At 35.3% G+C, this 15,011-nt stretch overlaps 2 protein-coding genes across 2 annotated transcripts; one reads left to right on the top strand and one right to left on the bottom strand.

Annotated features, from left to right (window-relative positions):
- The first annotated feature begins 7,752 nt into the window (after positions 1-7,752).
- LOC114761818 (transcription factor WER-like) lies at positions 7,753-9,031 on the top strand. The gene is made up of 3 exons (XM_028951256.1): positions 7,753-7,901; positions 7,991-8,120; positions 8,228-9,031. Exons 1-3 carry the CDS (start codon positions 7,763-7,765, stop codon positions 8,823-8,825), a joined length of 867 nt encoding a protein of 288 aa, XP_028807089.1. The 5' UTR covers positions 7,753-7,762; the 3' UTR covers positions 8,826-9,031.
- A 5,285-nt stretch (positions 9,032-14,316) lies between these two features.
- Positions 14,317-14,933, bottom strand: LOC114761815 (anthocyanin regulatory C1 protein-like; the record flags this gene model as incomplete). Its single annotated transcript, XM_028951252.1, is given in 4 exon segments — positions 14,317-14,434; positions 14,552-14,615; positions 14,618-14,680; positions 14,755-14,933. Coding segments are annotated over 4 exon segments (424 nt in total), but the record flags the coding sequence as incomplete, so codon positions are not given.
- Between the last annotated feature and the right edge of the window lie 78 nt (positions 14,934-15,011).

The following is a 15,011-nucleotide window of genomic DNA, read 5'->3' as shown; positions in this document are numbered from 1 at the left end:
CGCCAGTGACGAATTTTCATCCCAAAGTTTAAAAGATCAATGCAGAATTTTTTTTTCAACTAAACGACAACTAAAATACTACATCCCCTACATCGCGTCTTAATATAAGAAATAAATTAGGTTTTATATTAAAAACTGTAAATAATATTTATTTTTAGATTTAAGATTTCCATAACATAGCAGTTAGTGCAACTGAGTTTTATTTTTCAATTATATTACTATCATTTTAAAAAAGGCTGTGTTATCTCTTAATGAAGAGCCGAAATAATGTACTAAATCATTTCAAGCTAAGTAGAAGCAATTACGACAAATCCATTTTCTCCGAAGGGAAAATCAAATTAACTCTGAAGAAGGCACCGATAACGAAACCAAATCCAAATTTTAAAGGAGAAAAGGGAAGGGAGACGGTACGAAAATAATTTAAGGTCAATCTAATCCTATATATAAAATATAGATGACATTAATTACGATGATAAAAAATAATTAAAATTGATTAAAGACACCAAATGTGTAAAGAAAATGTATTTGATTTTTTTTTTCAAAAACTACCCTCGTTATGGAGTGAGAGCGATAGTTAATACTTATAAATAGGATCAGACCATCTCCAAAAACCATATCTTATATATATAAGAGGGTGGAGTATACAAATTTTCTGTATTAGTAGCTTTTAGTAAAATAAGAGCGGTGAAAAATTTTTAATGATGATAATACGACTTTGTAAAATGATCTTTGATCCATTCTTCCACTCTTGCCGTTTTTTATTTAAAACTTAGAGTACTTACGGACATGTTGCATTTTGATTGAATAATTTAATAGGAAAAAGATATAAGGAGCACAATCTAATCAAGTCAAATTAAACCATGATTTATACGTTTGTTTAATTTTTGGTATATACTTCCTGTTCTGTTTTATAAGAAACAACTATCATATATCTATTTTGTTCCTGTTTATAAGCATTTGCAAGCTGTTTCAAACTTTCTTATCTAGTTTTTTATTTCCCCCTTAATTACTTATTGTAATACTTAATATACGTATTATCTCCTTTGTCAAAGTATCATTCATTCATTTCAAGCTAGCTGTGCACATGGATCTCCAGAAAGTATACTAGGACCTGAAAACATGAACCGAATTCATGGTTAATTTAAGATGTGCGACTCTCCACGGTATATATGGAAATAAGCTTGTTTTTCTTTTTGATCAATACATTATCTTAAACCCCCGAATGCCAAAATTAAATAAGCCATTTTGTCTGCACTGCAATCCATAAGACACCAAAATAAAGAAAGATCGATCCGTAGTTATTCTTTTGATGCAGAAAACCAAACACATGGAACATTGAATGTTGCTTTTGGACACACACAACACGTGGAGGGACACACACACACACACGACTCATTAGGGTTTCCCCAGAGCTCAAACAGACCGAGACTGAGAAATAGAGATGGCGACAAGTTCATGTTGCTCCGAGAAAGGAGAAGGGCTGAAAAGAGGAGCATGGACTGCTCAAGAGACAAGTTACTCACTCCTTGCTTACGACCCACGGCGAAGGCAAATGGACCCACGTCCCTAGAGCGGCTGGTAATTAATTAACTTCTCTTCTTTCCTCTGCTTTCCTTTGTATTTATAAGAGCGTGACGTTAATTAATTCGAAATATAAAGTTGCAGGCTCGAGCAGGAGTGGCAAAAGCTGTAGGACTGGGATGGTTGAACTATCTCAGGCCTGACATTACCCGAGAAATTAAAACACCACTCGCGATGAAGATCGAATATCTCATCATTAGCTAGGCTTCATACACGTCTTGGCAATGGCTTGTTAATATACCTTCACTCTCGTCATTATTTCATTATTCATGTATAGTTAGTTTACCCTCTGCTCTTCCTAATTTTAACACACACACACACACACACACACACGGCCCAGTTATCCAAACAAAGCCTTGGACATGAAAAAACGTGGTTATCCGACATCCCCCATGTCGGAAGGAAAATACGCTGCTTTCAAACCATGTAGATTTTCGGGAAGCTGACCCAACCACCCAGTTCACTGATGATCAATCTCAAAACTCACTTCCTCAAGAGTCTGGAGTTACTGTCTGTGAACATTATCAGTTTAATCAAAACGACAATTTTGAAGTGGATTTGTTGAGCCGTGGAAACAATGTTCTTTGCGCGGACTTCAATCGTGAGAGCGGTGTGGCCATGGATGCTCATAATGATCAGAGCCAACCTATTGACCAAGTCATGTTCGATGGTTACGTTGGATCACAAGTTTCTTCAAGGCCGACAGGCCGACACCAATATATGGTATTGCCACATGGGAGATGGATTTATTGGCCTTCCTCCTGGAATCTGATGAGGTTTTGGACGTAAGTCCCGTGAATTATTGATTTGCAATGTGCGTCTAATCAAGAGCAAGTATTATTGTGATACATGAACAGTGAAAAATAACACTTAATAATTAAGATTGCTGTCCCGATGGCTGTTATTCCCATTTATTTGAGATTTTAGTGTCTTTCATTTTTATTTTGTCTGAGTAAGGGTTGTCTGATGGGCGAATACTGAAGGAAGCTCTTTTATTGTCTTTTGCTTTTTTTTCCCCCCAACCCATCCAACGAGTGAAGGTTATAGTTATATTTATGTGATCGATTATGAGGGGTTGAGGGAGAAAATGAGGCAAATGCATAGCCAACAATATGACAACGCAATGGTTTAAATTCTGTACATCCTTTAACGTGTGGAAGTTGCACTTGTTCACGCCCTTTTGCAGCTGAATTCATATTTACAGAAAATAAATTAAAGTTGAATTCATTTAATATATCATTGATCCCAAAAGATAGCGATGCTGCGTGTTGTTTAATCTCGAAATTCGAGACAGATGCGAAGGGGGGAGGACTGCGTACGAGGCACGACAGTATTTTTCAGAAGATTTCTAATTAATTGAAGTCACCGACGCAGAAACAGATATTTAATAACGTAAATTTGATCTTTGTTGATTTTTGGTTGCGGCGTGTGTATTACAGTATTACTATCTCCGGTTCTTAATATAAGAGCTCGTTTGATTTTTATTTTGATTTTAAATATAAAATCTCAATCTATTTTGTTTCTCATATTTATCTATTTTTTTAAGGTAGTTCTTGTAATAATGGTACTTTATTTTAGTCAATACATTTGATTAGCAAGAATATTTTAAGAAAAACAATACCTATTTATTACAAATAATTAACTTAACTAATTTTTAATCTAATTAAATTAATCAACTAGCTTTTATATTAAGAACCGGAAGTAGTACAACAACATGTGCATCCTCTGAACTGAATCATAATGAAAATATGATGCTTCAATTGAAATAATTCGGTTATTATTTCTTCTGTAATAAAGATATGTGCTACTTGATTTAATGATAAAAACCTATACTAACATTTTATTTAATTTTTTGGCTTCATATAATTGCTGACGATACTTCGTCCTATGGCCCAAAACTCTTCAAGTGACGATATAATACGGCACTCACAGAGATGTAGCGAAGCTGCAGTGTTCTTTAATCTTCTGGTTTCAATATTCTGAAATGGTAACACAATCGTCGGAAGTAGTTTTTGGTAACAGCATTTTTATATGTTTTACTTCAATTACACTAATTTACGATTCGTTTAGCACATTCTTCAGTTCCCACTTATACTTAAGAATTAAAATAAATAAACGTGCTTAAGCAATAAAATATTCCACGGCTAACCTTTTAAGTATGTTACATTCACAAGTTTTGTTAAAAAATAATGACCCATACAATAATTCGCCTCAACCGAAACTATATATGACAACACAACAACCCCTTGCCGATTCCTTGCTCTAAGTTTACTGTTCTTTATCATTATTTCATTTCCAATAAAAAAGCTTGAACTTCATTGACGTTTATTATTACCTTTTAGGTTAGAAACTGTGAAGTGAGTTCGCGCGCGCGCGCACATTGGAAAAATCTTCAATAATAGATCTGGTGCATAAAGTTCAAGCTGGTTAAGCACAGATTTCAAAAGGTTAGGTGAATAATTGTATTGAATTTATTCACCCCACAGTAGCGGAAGCAGCAGAGCAACTTCCTATATGGCTGTGCATTTCCAGATTGTTGAGAAACTTGATTTGCTGTCTTTTTTTGTTTCTTGCTTTCAAATTAACTAATCAAGAGTTTCCTCATTAGGTTATGTTTTAATGATTACCCCACTAGGTGCTTATGGTAATCACTTGTCTAGTTTGATTTCCATTTAGTGAGCCACGTGGCCCAGCGTGAATGCGATCCTTTCATGGAGATCGATGTCAAAGCGACAAGACATCATAGGCTGAACACTTGGATGTATCAGTTGACTTAAAAAGTGTGTTGGTGCTCTTATTCAAGGTTGAGTAGAGTAATGCCATGTGATTTAGAATAGTCCAAATTAAAGTCCAAACCCCAAGAAGAAATGCTTAATTTCCTGGGCTTTGAAATTCATGAATTGCATCTGACTTCTTGTTAAGCTGCACTAATAATAAGATTTACCAAATGACTGAATCGCTTAGAAATTAAAATTTCCACAGTGTAATGATGGCTCCACTTCAATTATTTGCTTCTGATTTTCAACGTAGCACCTAACTAGCTTCCATATTTTAGTTTTGCGACGCATCCTGCTTATAAAGGACGTACGACTCACAGTAAACCGTTTGGGCGTGTGAATTTGGAGGGTTCATGCCAATTACCACCCTAAGGCGAAAGATAATGAACAGATTATTTAATCCAATCGTTGGGATATCCTGTAGAGAATCTTGGCCGGGCGTTCGTTCTTGTCTAAGCTTTTAAAGAAGCCCACAGGCTTCAGCTCAAAAGGCTTCAATTGGGCCCAAGAGTTTCCGCGTCATCCTAATCTGCTAATTTTAATTTCCTATTTTGAGAAATTATGTGTTTTAAATGATCAATAGACAAAACAGTTTAAGTGGGTATATATATAATAAGTTTTGATGATCCATAAAACGTATTAGTCGTTTTTATTGTTCACACTAGATTCCCCCCCCCCTATTTCTATAAGCCAAGCAATGACTCTGTTAGAATTGTTCGGAAGAATTCGAAATTTTGAGGTGCTTTGATATAGATGTTTTCAGTTTAGGGTCCTAACATGTAATTTCTGATTTTTTTTTTTGGGTCAGGTAAATAGGAACCAATAAACAATACATGTGGGGTCAAACCCCAAAAAGGGGATTGTTGCAGGCAATAGTTAGTTAGGATCTGGCCCTGTCTCGTTCTTCAATCCCCACCTACAAAATTTGGTGACTGCTTTCAATGGAACGAATAAGTTCAAACTTGAAGGTATGGGAACCACGTCAGTTGCAAAACCTGCATATGTGATTTTTAATTTTTAACGTACTCATGTATTAAATAATACTGTCCCATTTTTTTAATCGATTTTATCTTTTATATTTGTTTATTTATTTTTAAATAGATATTGTAATAATTATACATGTTAAATAGTTTCTATTCTAATACATATGATTAATAAGGACATTTTAAGAAAGACAACATCTATTTATTTTAAATAACTAACTTAATAAATTTGTTAATATTCGTAAATTAGTTAATGGGGAGACAGTAATATAATAGCCCACCTAACTGTCTAAGCAGCAACACAACCTGGCTGGATGCGATTAAGGTCAAGGATGGCTAATGAATGATTCATCTGTGAGACCGGTAGTTTAACCCTTGAAGACAGCGTATATGAGTTGACACGCAAAGACGAAATAGTTATATATTTTATATTAAGATTTACAGTTATAGTACCTCTATTTTTTAATATAAGAACTCATTTAACTTTCATTTTTGTTTTAAATATAAAACCCTAATTTTTTGGGTCCCTCTTATCCATTTTTTTCAAAGTAACTATTATAATAATGGTAATTCTAACTAACACACTTTTAAGAAAGACTACACCTATTACAAATAACTAACTTAACTAATTTTCTGAATCTGCTCAAATTAGTCAACTAGCTCTTTTATTAATGAATGCTATATATACTACCTTCGATCCTCAATACAAGATCTTGTTTGACTTTTATTTTGATCCTAAATATAAGATCCCAATCCACTATGTCTCTCATATTTATGCATTTTTTTCAAGATAGTCCTTCTAATAATAATAGTTCTAGCCAATACACTTGATCAGTACGGATATTTTAAGAAAGACAACATCTATTTATTATAAATAACTAACTTAACTTCTTTTTCTTAATCTCCTCAAATTAATCAATTAACTCTTATAAATAGGACCAGAGATAGTATAACATTTGCATCCCAGTTAACTTCAACAGTGTAGTGCTGTACAGTTCCTTACTAAGCTAGCTACTTACTAATTTGCTTTTACGGTAGAGAGGTCCAGAATATGAAAAGCCACCGCTTTGCCTTATTGATCAATATTAACTAGGAATAACAATGCACGCAACACCGGCCTTTTATTTGCACTTTGCAGCGCTGTGTATTAGCCAGACAAACCATATCAGATTTTTCAAGCTTCAGACACTACCTCAAATTTCTATCTGTCTATCTGTATATTAGATGTAAAATCGTGCTGAGACAAAGTCATCACTGATCATCTTCACATATAATAAACTTCCGTTTTTCTCTTCTTTCTTATTTTTTTTCTTGGAAGGCGAGTCGACCATCGCTGAGAATCAACAATGGGATTTTCCTGATCGATGTGTTTAGTGAAGCGTTCTAAATAAATGCAAAGCCGTGATTAAACCATACGAACCAGCCTATGTGGAACTTGAGAACCAAAAACCAGTAGTAATAATCAAAGAATATTCTCAATTATTAGTATTACGACTTGGATGTGCGTGTGCGCTGTGGCTTAAGGCCAATTCCTTGGCTATTTTCACTTGTTAATTGAGTTCCACGTACTACAAAAAAATTGACTTTCAGCGGCGACAAAAGTCGCCGCCGAAAGTTTTTTGCGGCGACAAGTCGCCGCTGAAAAGTCGTTACCGTAGCAGCCGTGGCTGAAAACTTTCAGTAACGACTAAAAAGGTCGCCGCTAAAAGATACTTTCAGCGGCGACTTTTAGAAGTTTCAGCGGCGACACGAAACACTTTCAGCGGCGATAAAAAAAGTCGCCGCTGAAGGTCCACTTTCAGCGGCGACACTTTTGTCGCCGCTGAAGGTCTTGGTTTCAATGGCGAACTTTCAGCGGCGACTTTTTGGTGTCGCTGCTGAAAGTGGACTTTCAGCGGCGACTTTTTTTGTCGCCGCCGAAAGTCGTCGCCTAAAGTCTGTTTTTTTGTAGTGACAGCCCCGAAACGAGGAGATCCCCCCCCAAAACAAAAGGAGTTGGGTGAATGCTTGAATTCCAAGGAAAATAACTATGCTTACAACACATGACCCCTGAAAACTTTGTCTTTGCATTTCACGCTGACGATGCATGTGCGTATCATGCACACTCTATACCCAATATAATCTCTTTTCCAACCTCATGTTGCTGTCAATATATATTTGGATAATAATTTCATGATTCACGTGATGAGCTCGGGAAATTTTTTCTTATTCTGGAGCCACACCCACCTCATTTGATTACATACATATATATTATTTATTTGCTGCGGAAAACCAAACACATGCAATATTATTGAAAGTTGCTTGCCAAAACAACAAGTGCACGAGCTGTTTTGGCGTCATTGGCTGAATGGTGGTCTATAAAAAGAGCTAGGGCGGGTCTAAGTTCCAAAAGATCGAAACAGGGATAAAAAGAGAAGAGAGATGAGGAGGAGTCCAAGTCGCTCTGGGGAAGTTGGGGGACTGAAAAGAGGAGCATGGACTGCTCAAGAGGACAAGATGCTCACTTCTTACATTGTGGCCCACGGCGAAGGCAAGTGGACCCACGTCCCTCTAAGAGCTGGTAACTTCCCAGTTTAATTTCTCTCCCCTTTTCCTTTAACTGTGCAATAATTTGCGTCGAGCGTGTGACAGAGAATAATCAAAATGCAGGCTTGAAGAGGAGTGGCAAAAGCTGCAGGCTTCGATGGTTGAACTATCTCAGGCCTGATATCAAGAGAGGTAACATCACCCAAGATGAAGAAGACCTCATTATTAGACTTCATAAACTTCTTGGCAACAGGTTGATTATATGTACACCTCCCTCTCCGTTGTTTCTTAATGATTCTTTCATCCTACTCCAGCACAGTAACAGTAATCTTACTTCTAGCTTGTATGTGTACCGCCCAGATGGTCTCTTATAGCCGGAAGGATCCCTGGAAGAACAGACAACGAAATCAAGAACTACTGGAACACTACTTTGGCAAAGAAGCTCAGAACACAGTCAGGCGCAGTGTCTGAACAACATCCACCCAGCAAATCAAGCGAGTCTGATGATCTCACTCGACCACAAGTGATCCAAACGAAAGCCGCAAGATGCAAAAACGTGGTTATCCAACGCCCCCCTAACTATGATACTGAGGAAACGTCCACCGCCAACTCTCTAGATTCCAACCAGTTAAGGTTTGACGAAGCTCACCTTGCTCCCCACTTCACGAACCAGCCTCCGCGGGCGGTAGATGAATGTCAGAATTCAGATGTGACCTTGTTGGGTCGTGAACGGAATGATGAGTTTCAAGATGAACTCAACGCCGCAGATATTTTCAGAGAGTTTAACCTCGACAATAGCATGGCCATGGCCGTGACCATGGATGCTCAAGCTGACGAGTTCTCACCTATCGACGAACTTGTCAATTGTGGGACAACTGATGGATTCAGGAACATTGGCACAATGGATCTGGATTTAATGACACTCATGTTGGATTCTGGCTCTTGGGATTGGCCCTGAATTCCTTTTTAACTTTTCGTACCATTAATTCGTCTTGTCTTATCAATCAAGAAGTTAGACTAAGTTATCAGACCAGATGTGATATTAAGAGTGGTAGATGCACGATAATGTTTTTTCCAACATTCACGATGACGACGACGCCCGTGACGAATTTTCATCCCAACATTACAGTGTAAGGGATCAATGCAGAAAATAATTTGACAAAACGATAACTAAAATATTTCATTTTTAGATCTAAGATTTCTATACTATAGCAGTTTGTGCAATTGAGTCCCCTCCCCCCCAAAAAAAAAAAAGCTGCGTTGTCTCTTAATGATTGAGCCGAAATAGTACCCTAAATCATTTCAAGTAGAAGCAATCACAATAACAAATAATCCAGTTCCTCCGAAGGGAAAGTCGGATTAACTCTGGCGCAACGCCAATAACGAATCCAAATCAAAATTTTAATGGATCGGAGAAAAGTGAACAAAAAATTGAGCACGGGGCATCAAACCCTGCAAAACTACAGAGGACGAAAAACTTAGATGAAGCGACAAGAAAGATGGGATCAAGGAAGACGGCAGGAAAGAAATTTAAGTCCAGTCTAGTTGTACATAACAAGTAACCAAATTAAGTTGATAAAAAGTGGGTTAAAATTGATTAAAATACGTAAGGAAAAATTTGTTTTATTTTTAAAAGTGCCTTTATTATGGAGTGAGAGGATAGCTAATACAGTAATATAACACATCATCATTAACGCAAAAAAAAAAAAAAACTACATTTGATGCTTAATATAAGAGCTACTTAACTAATATGATTAGACTGGTTGAGAAAATTATTTAAATTAATTATTTATTAAAAATATGTGTTGTTTTTTCTAATATAAGTTCTTAAATCATTTGCATGAAAAGTACTCGTTGTTGATAGAAACTCCTTTAAAAAAATAATAATCATAAAATACAAAATAAATTAAAATTTTATATTTAAAACTAAATTCAATTCTCAATAAAATACTACCGCTGGTCTTAAACAAAGACGATATAAGAAACACAATCCAATCAAGTCTAATTACACCAGGATTGGTATCTTTGTTTAATTTTCTATGTGTATATAAGAGTAAGTAGTAATGTATTACCTCCAGTCTTATTATAAGAACCAATTGACTAATTTGAGGAGATTAAAAAAGTAAGTTGAGTTAGTTATTTATCCTAAATAGGTATTGTTTTTCTTAAAATATCCTTACTAATCAAGTGTATTGACTAAAACACTATTATTATTAGAAAGGTTACTTTAAAAAAAAAGTATAACTATAAAAGACAAAACAAATTAGAATTTTATATTTATAACTAAAATAAAAATTAAATAAAATCTTATATTAAATACTAACGATAATAGTAGACTACAAAACATATCACGTGCAGACATGAGAAGATGTGGAAGACGAGGTCAGAGTACAGTGTCAGTCCAAGTGTGAGGCTCTGGCGTCAAAAAGGAACTTAAAAAAGGTCCAAGTTGACGCTGATGGAGAGATGTAATTATTCTCTGACAGTCAGGAGACTGAGGTTAATCTTAAACGTTTTTTGTTAGTATTTGTCGCTTTATTTCCAAAAATGGATTGCTATTAAAAAAGCCATTTTGATGTTCGCAGCCTCAGGCGACGCAGATCGATGAGGTTGGACTTAAAATGAGTTGTTCAATGCTTCCCCCTTTCTTTAGGGGCAAATTCTCCGATACTCACTTGAAACCGACAACTTGACAAGTAACATAACATACACACAAAACATGCACATTATTAATATATGATGTATGTTCGCATAGATCTCTAGAAAATACTAAAGTGTTTTATATTAATGTATTGCTTCTGATTTTTAATATAAAATCTAATTAATTAATTTAATAAGATTAAAAAATTATTTAATTATTTAATTATAATATATATTATATGATTTCTCTAAAATATTTATATACATAATAAGATTATATATCAACTTATAAGTGAAACAAACTAGTCTTGAGAAAAATGACAGACATAAAGACTTTAAAATAATTTAATAACTTTGTTAATTTTTTAAAATTAATTAACAAGATATCATATTCAGCACATTAGGTAGAATTGCATACTGAATCTAGAAAATACGCGAGTCTTCACGCTATATATGAAAAGGAACCTTTTGTCTTTAATTTAATCAACACACTATACACTGATACACATGCGTGAATGGTTTATTCCAAAATATTTTTCAAAATGATAATGACTCATGTTATAAACAAACATTAATAGAGTTCTTTTTTTTTCAAAAAAAAAAAAAAAGCAGCTGCATTAGACTATGATAAAAAAGTTTCAGAATCGCCTAAAACGGTACTCTTTCAGATAAGTCACGTTATTGATCAGATTACATGCAATTGATAAGGTCCGATATTATTGTCTATTTTTTATTCTTTTAATTCAGCAAGGCGGTTAAAAGCATAGGGGGTAATGCTGTTCATGAATTATAAACATCATAGCTTTCAAAAAATTTAATTATATACAAAATATATATAATATCGATATATAACAAAAATACAACGGTATACTGATTTTGATGCCAATCATGCTATCCAGTGAAGCTTGTCAATTAATTAAATTATTTGTATTAAAAATGGGTTGTCCGATGACCCCACGGGTTTGACTGGAAAAGAAAAAGAATCATACTCAGTGAACCGACAATTCAAAAAATACAGGGAGATAAATCCAGCACGCAAATTAATAGATTCTTTTGCTCGGCGGGCGTAGATCTCTAGTAAAATTGAATAGTAAATTATACTGAATTTAAAAACGTGCTTTAAAATTTATAAGTGGGTATATATAACAAAAATATAATGAAAATGAAGCAACGTTACCATTTATTATTATTTTTTGAATGATGCCATTTTTTATTATTAAGAATGTTAACAGTCGACATCAGCTTTTTAACGAAACAGAGCAACACTAAACTTAAAATAAATTAAAAAAAATCCTAAGCAACACTGCTCCCTTGAACAAATTTACACCTTACTATAAAATTAATGATACATGTAAGGATATAAGTCCATATAAGTATAACTGCAATATTTTAATACCTTAGTGTAGCGGCGTTTTAATTATGCTTTTAGATTTTTCTATAGCGCTAGCTATTTCATATCTTTTAATGGATGTGTATGACTTTAAATGACAACAGTAGCATGCTGGTTAAAAAAAAAACAGTAGCATTCATTTGCAAAAGACATATTAACATCAACGAATTTCTGGCGGCCAAAATATATCAATATATTTATAAAATAATAGTCTCATTTAAACTTTTCAGAAATGCACGTAATAAGAAAATAAAAAGAAAAAATTAATTTGACAGTCCTCATACTTTTATCAGATTTGGAACCAGGTCCCTATAATTTTTTTTCATTTTATTAGATCCTTATTCTTTGCTCAGTTAGTAACGCAAGTCCTTCCGTTATGATTATCATTACTTTAAGGTGACAACACTGACACGGTATTGTTCAACATCTTTATTATTATTATTATTATTATTTAACCGGAGCACTGTTCAACATCTGACCAGCATCATCTTCTTCATTTCACCTGGAACACGTACGCCTTCATCTTTTCTCTCCCCTGCCTCCACTCAGTTCTCTTCCAAACTAACATCATCATCTCTCTCACACACTTCATATTATCTCTCTCCCTACCACTACCGTTTCAAAATCATCAGATTCTCTCTCTATTTGTAATGTATTTTTTTGGGCCAAAGAGTAGTAGAACCTCTTCCATATTTCACTATTGGACTTAATTGGACATCTATTCAAATGGGCTAATTTTTCAGGAAAAAAAAATTTAAGGATGAAGACGATGAATCTGAAGAGTCTCATGACATCGTGGTCCTCTTCTTAGTCAGCTATCATCACCCAGATCCGCATCGCCGTCTGAGAAGGGATTTGAAACAGGATGAAGCTTCTGGTGGTGGGGAGAGAGAGTGCATGAAGTGAGAGAGAAGATGATGGTGTTGGTTTGGAAGAAAACTGAATGAAGCTTTTTGCTCTAAAAAGAAAACCAAGTGGAGGATGAGAGAAAATGAGAGAGAGAAGGTGTTGCAGGTGAGGTAAGAAAGATGGTGCTTAGTCATGCCACATCACCACTGTTAACTTAAGGTAACGGCAATTATAAACAAAAGGACCTTAGTTACTAACTGACCAAATAACAAGGATTTAATAAAATGAAAAAAAACTAGAGGGACCTGATTACAAATTTCATAGAAGTATAAGGACTGCCAGATTAGTTTTCCCGAATAAAATAGAATGTGCAGACAGCAGGGCGCAGATTGATTTTTAATATTATAAACAATAAAAATATAAACATTTGCTGAGAGATTTCGGCGGCGAGATTTTGTCAAAAAAGAAATCATACGCATTGACTTTGACTTATTGCACCACGGAGTGCTTTTATTATTTATTTATTTATTTTTATAATTAGAACCGGAGGTAGGTAGTATAGAGTATGATAACTATTTTGAGAAAAATTAAAGCAATTTATTAAATTAGTTAGCTGTAATAAATAAGTGTTATATTTTTTAAAATACTCTTGTTAATCATATGTATTAAAATTATCACGGTGAAAACTCCTTAACATGTGATAACTATAAAGATTATTTGAAAATAAATAAATAAATATTAAAGACAAAATAGACTGAAGTGTTATATTTATGATCAAAGTAAATTTTTAAGTAACTCTTATATTAATGAACGAGCTAATATATAAATAACAGTATTAATATTTAAAAGTTAAAACATTGCTGGCACTGCCTGCGTTGCCACTGGTCCCTGTTCCTCAATCCCTGGTTCGGTGGCAAAAATAAATTGGAAAAAAAAAAAGAAGCCTTGGTTGGAATGTGATTCATTCTCCCTCAAAGAAAAACATCGTACATTACAGATTACAAGTCAAAAGGCTCAATTTACGTCCTTCATAAAAGATATTGATCAGATATCCAGAGATACGTCACTCAGGAAAAACAGACGATCAGAAACAAGCCAGAAGAGGAATTAATGATGAGGCTAGCAGCTTCACATTAAATTAAACGAAGTCAGGGCCATCCATGAGGGCCATATCTAGATCCACAGTGACGGTGTCCTCATCGAGTATTCCACTAGTGGCCCAACTGACCATAAGTTCGTCAAGGTTGAAGTATGAACAAAAGTCTGCTTCATTTAGTTGATGCAGAAACTCGTTCTTATTCCAGGACTCCACAAACTCACATCTGACGAATCGTGATTTTCATGTGAAAGCTGAGGTTCTGAACCCTGACACTGGTTTAAGAACGCATCAGTGGCAATTAGATGGTGAGCTTCATAAATCTGCTGCTCGCTCGAAGCTAATGATTTTTCCTTCGCACTCTGGGGATATTGAATGACCACGTTCTTGCATCTACCAGCCTTGGTACGGATTACTCGTGTTTGAGTCACATCAGGCTTATTGCTTACTGCTGATCTCATTGTTCCATGTTGTTCAGATATTGAACATGCCTGTGCCGGTCCTGAGCTTTTTTGCCAAAGTGGTGTTCCAGTAGTTTTTGATTTCATTGTCTGTTCGGCCAGGTAGCCTTCCAGCTATGAGAGACCACCTGAGATAGACTTACATTAAAAAGACCGGCAAAAGCAAGATAAACTATGAATTATGGAAGGAGAAATAGTGCGAGACTAATTAAGAAGAATGAGGGGAGGGAATGAATATAATAACCTGTTTACCAAGAAGCTTATGAAGCCTAATGATGAGTTCTTCTTCATCTTGTGTGATGCCGCCTCTTTAATACCAGGCCAGATGAGATAGTTCAACCATCTGAGCCTACAGCTTTTGGCACTCCTATTCAAGCCTGCATTTAGAATTACAAAGGGTCATGCATGCCCAGCCAAGCACAGAGGAGAATTAAGAACCAAAGTTAATTACCAGCTCCTTTAGGGATGCGTGTCCATCTGGCTTGGCCGTGTGTCTCAATGTAAGAAGTCAGTAGTAACTTGTCCTCTTGAACCGTCCATGCTCCTCTGTTCAGCCCTCCTCCTTCCGCGCAGCCACGTGGGACTCTTCCCCATCCTCCTTTTTCACTGTATAGATATCTGTCTCTCACTCTTCAAATTACACTTGTTAGCCCAGCCCCAGCTCTATTATAGTCATATCTGCCTTCAGCTGATACATCCCCCTCCTTG

The sequence above is a fragment of the Neltuma alba genome, unplaced genomic scaffold (genome assembly GCF_004799145.2).
Source record: "Neltuma alba isolate B1F8T4 unplaced genomic scaffold, ASM479914v2 tig00011136_pilon, whole genome shotgun sequence".
Classification (NCBI taxonomy): domain Eukaryota; kingdom Viridiplantae; phylum Streptophyta; class Magnoliopsida; order Fabales; family Fabaceae; genus Neltuma; species Neltuma alba.
Note: the sequence above shows the minus strand (reverse complement) of the source record. Positions and strands in the feature narration are given on the sequence as shown.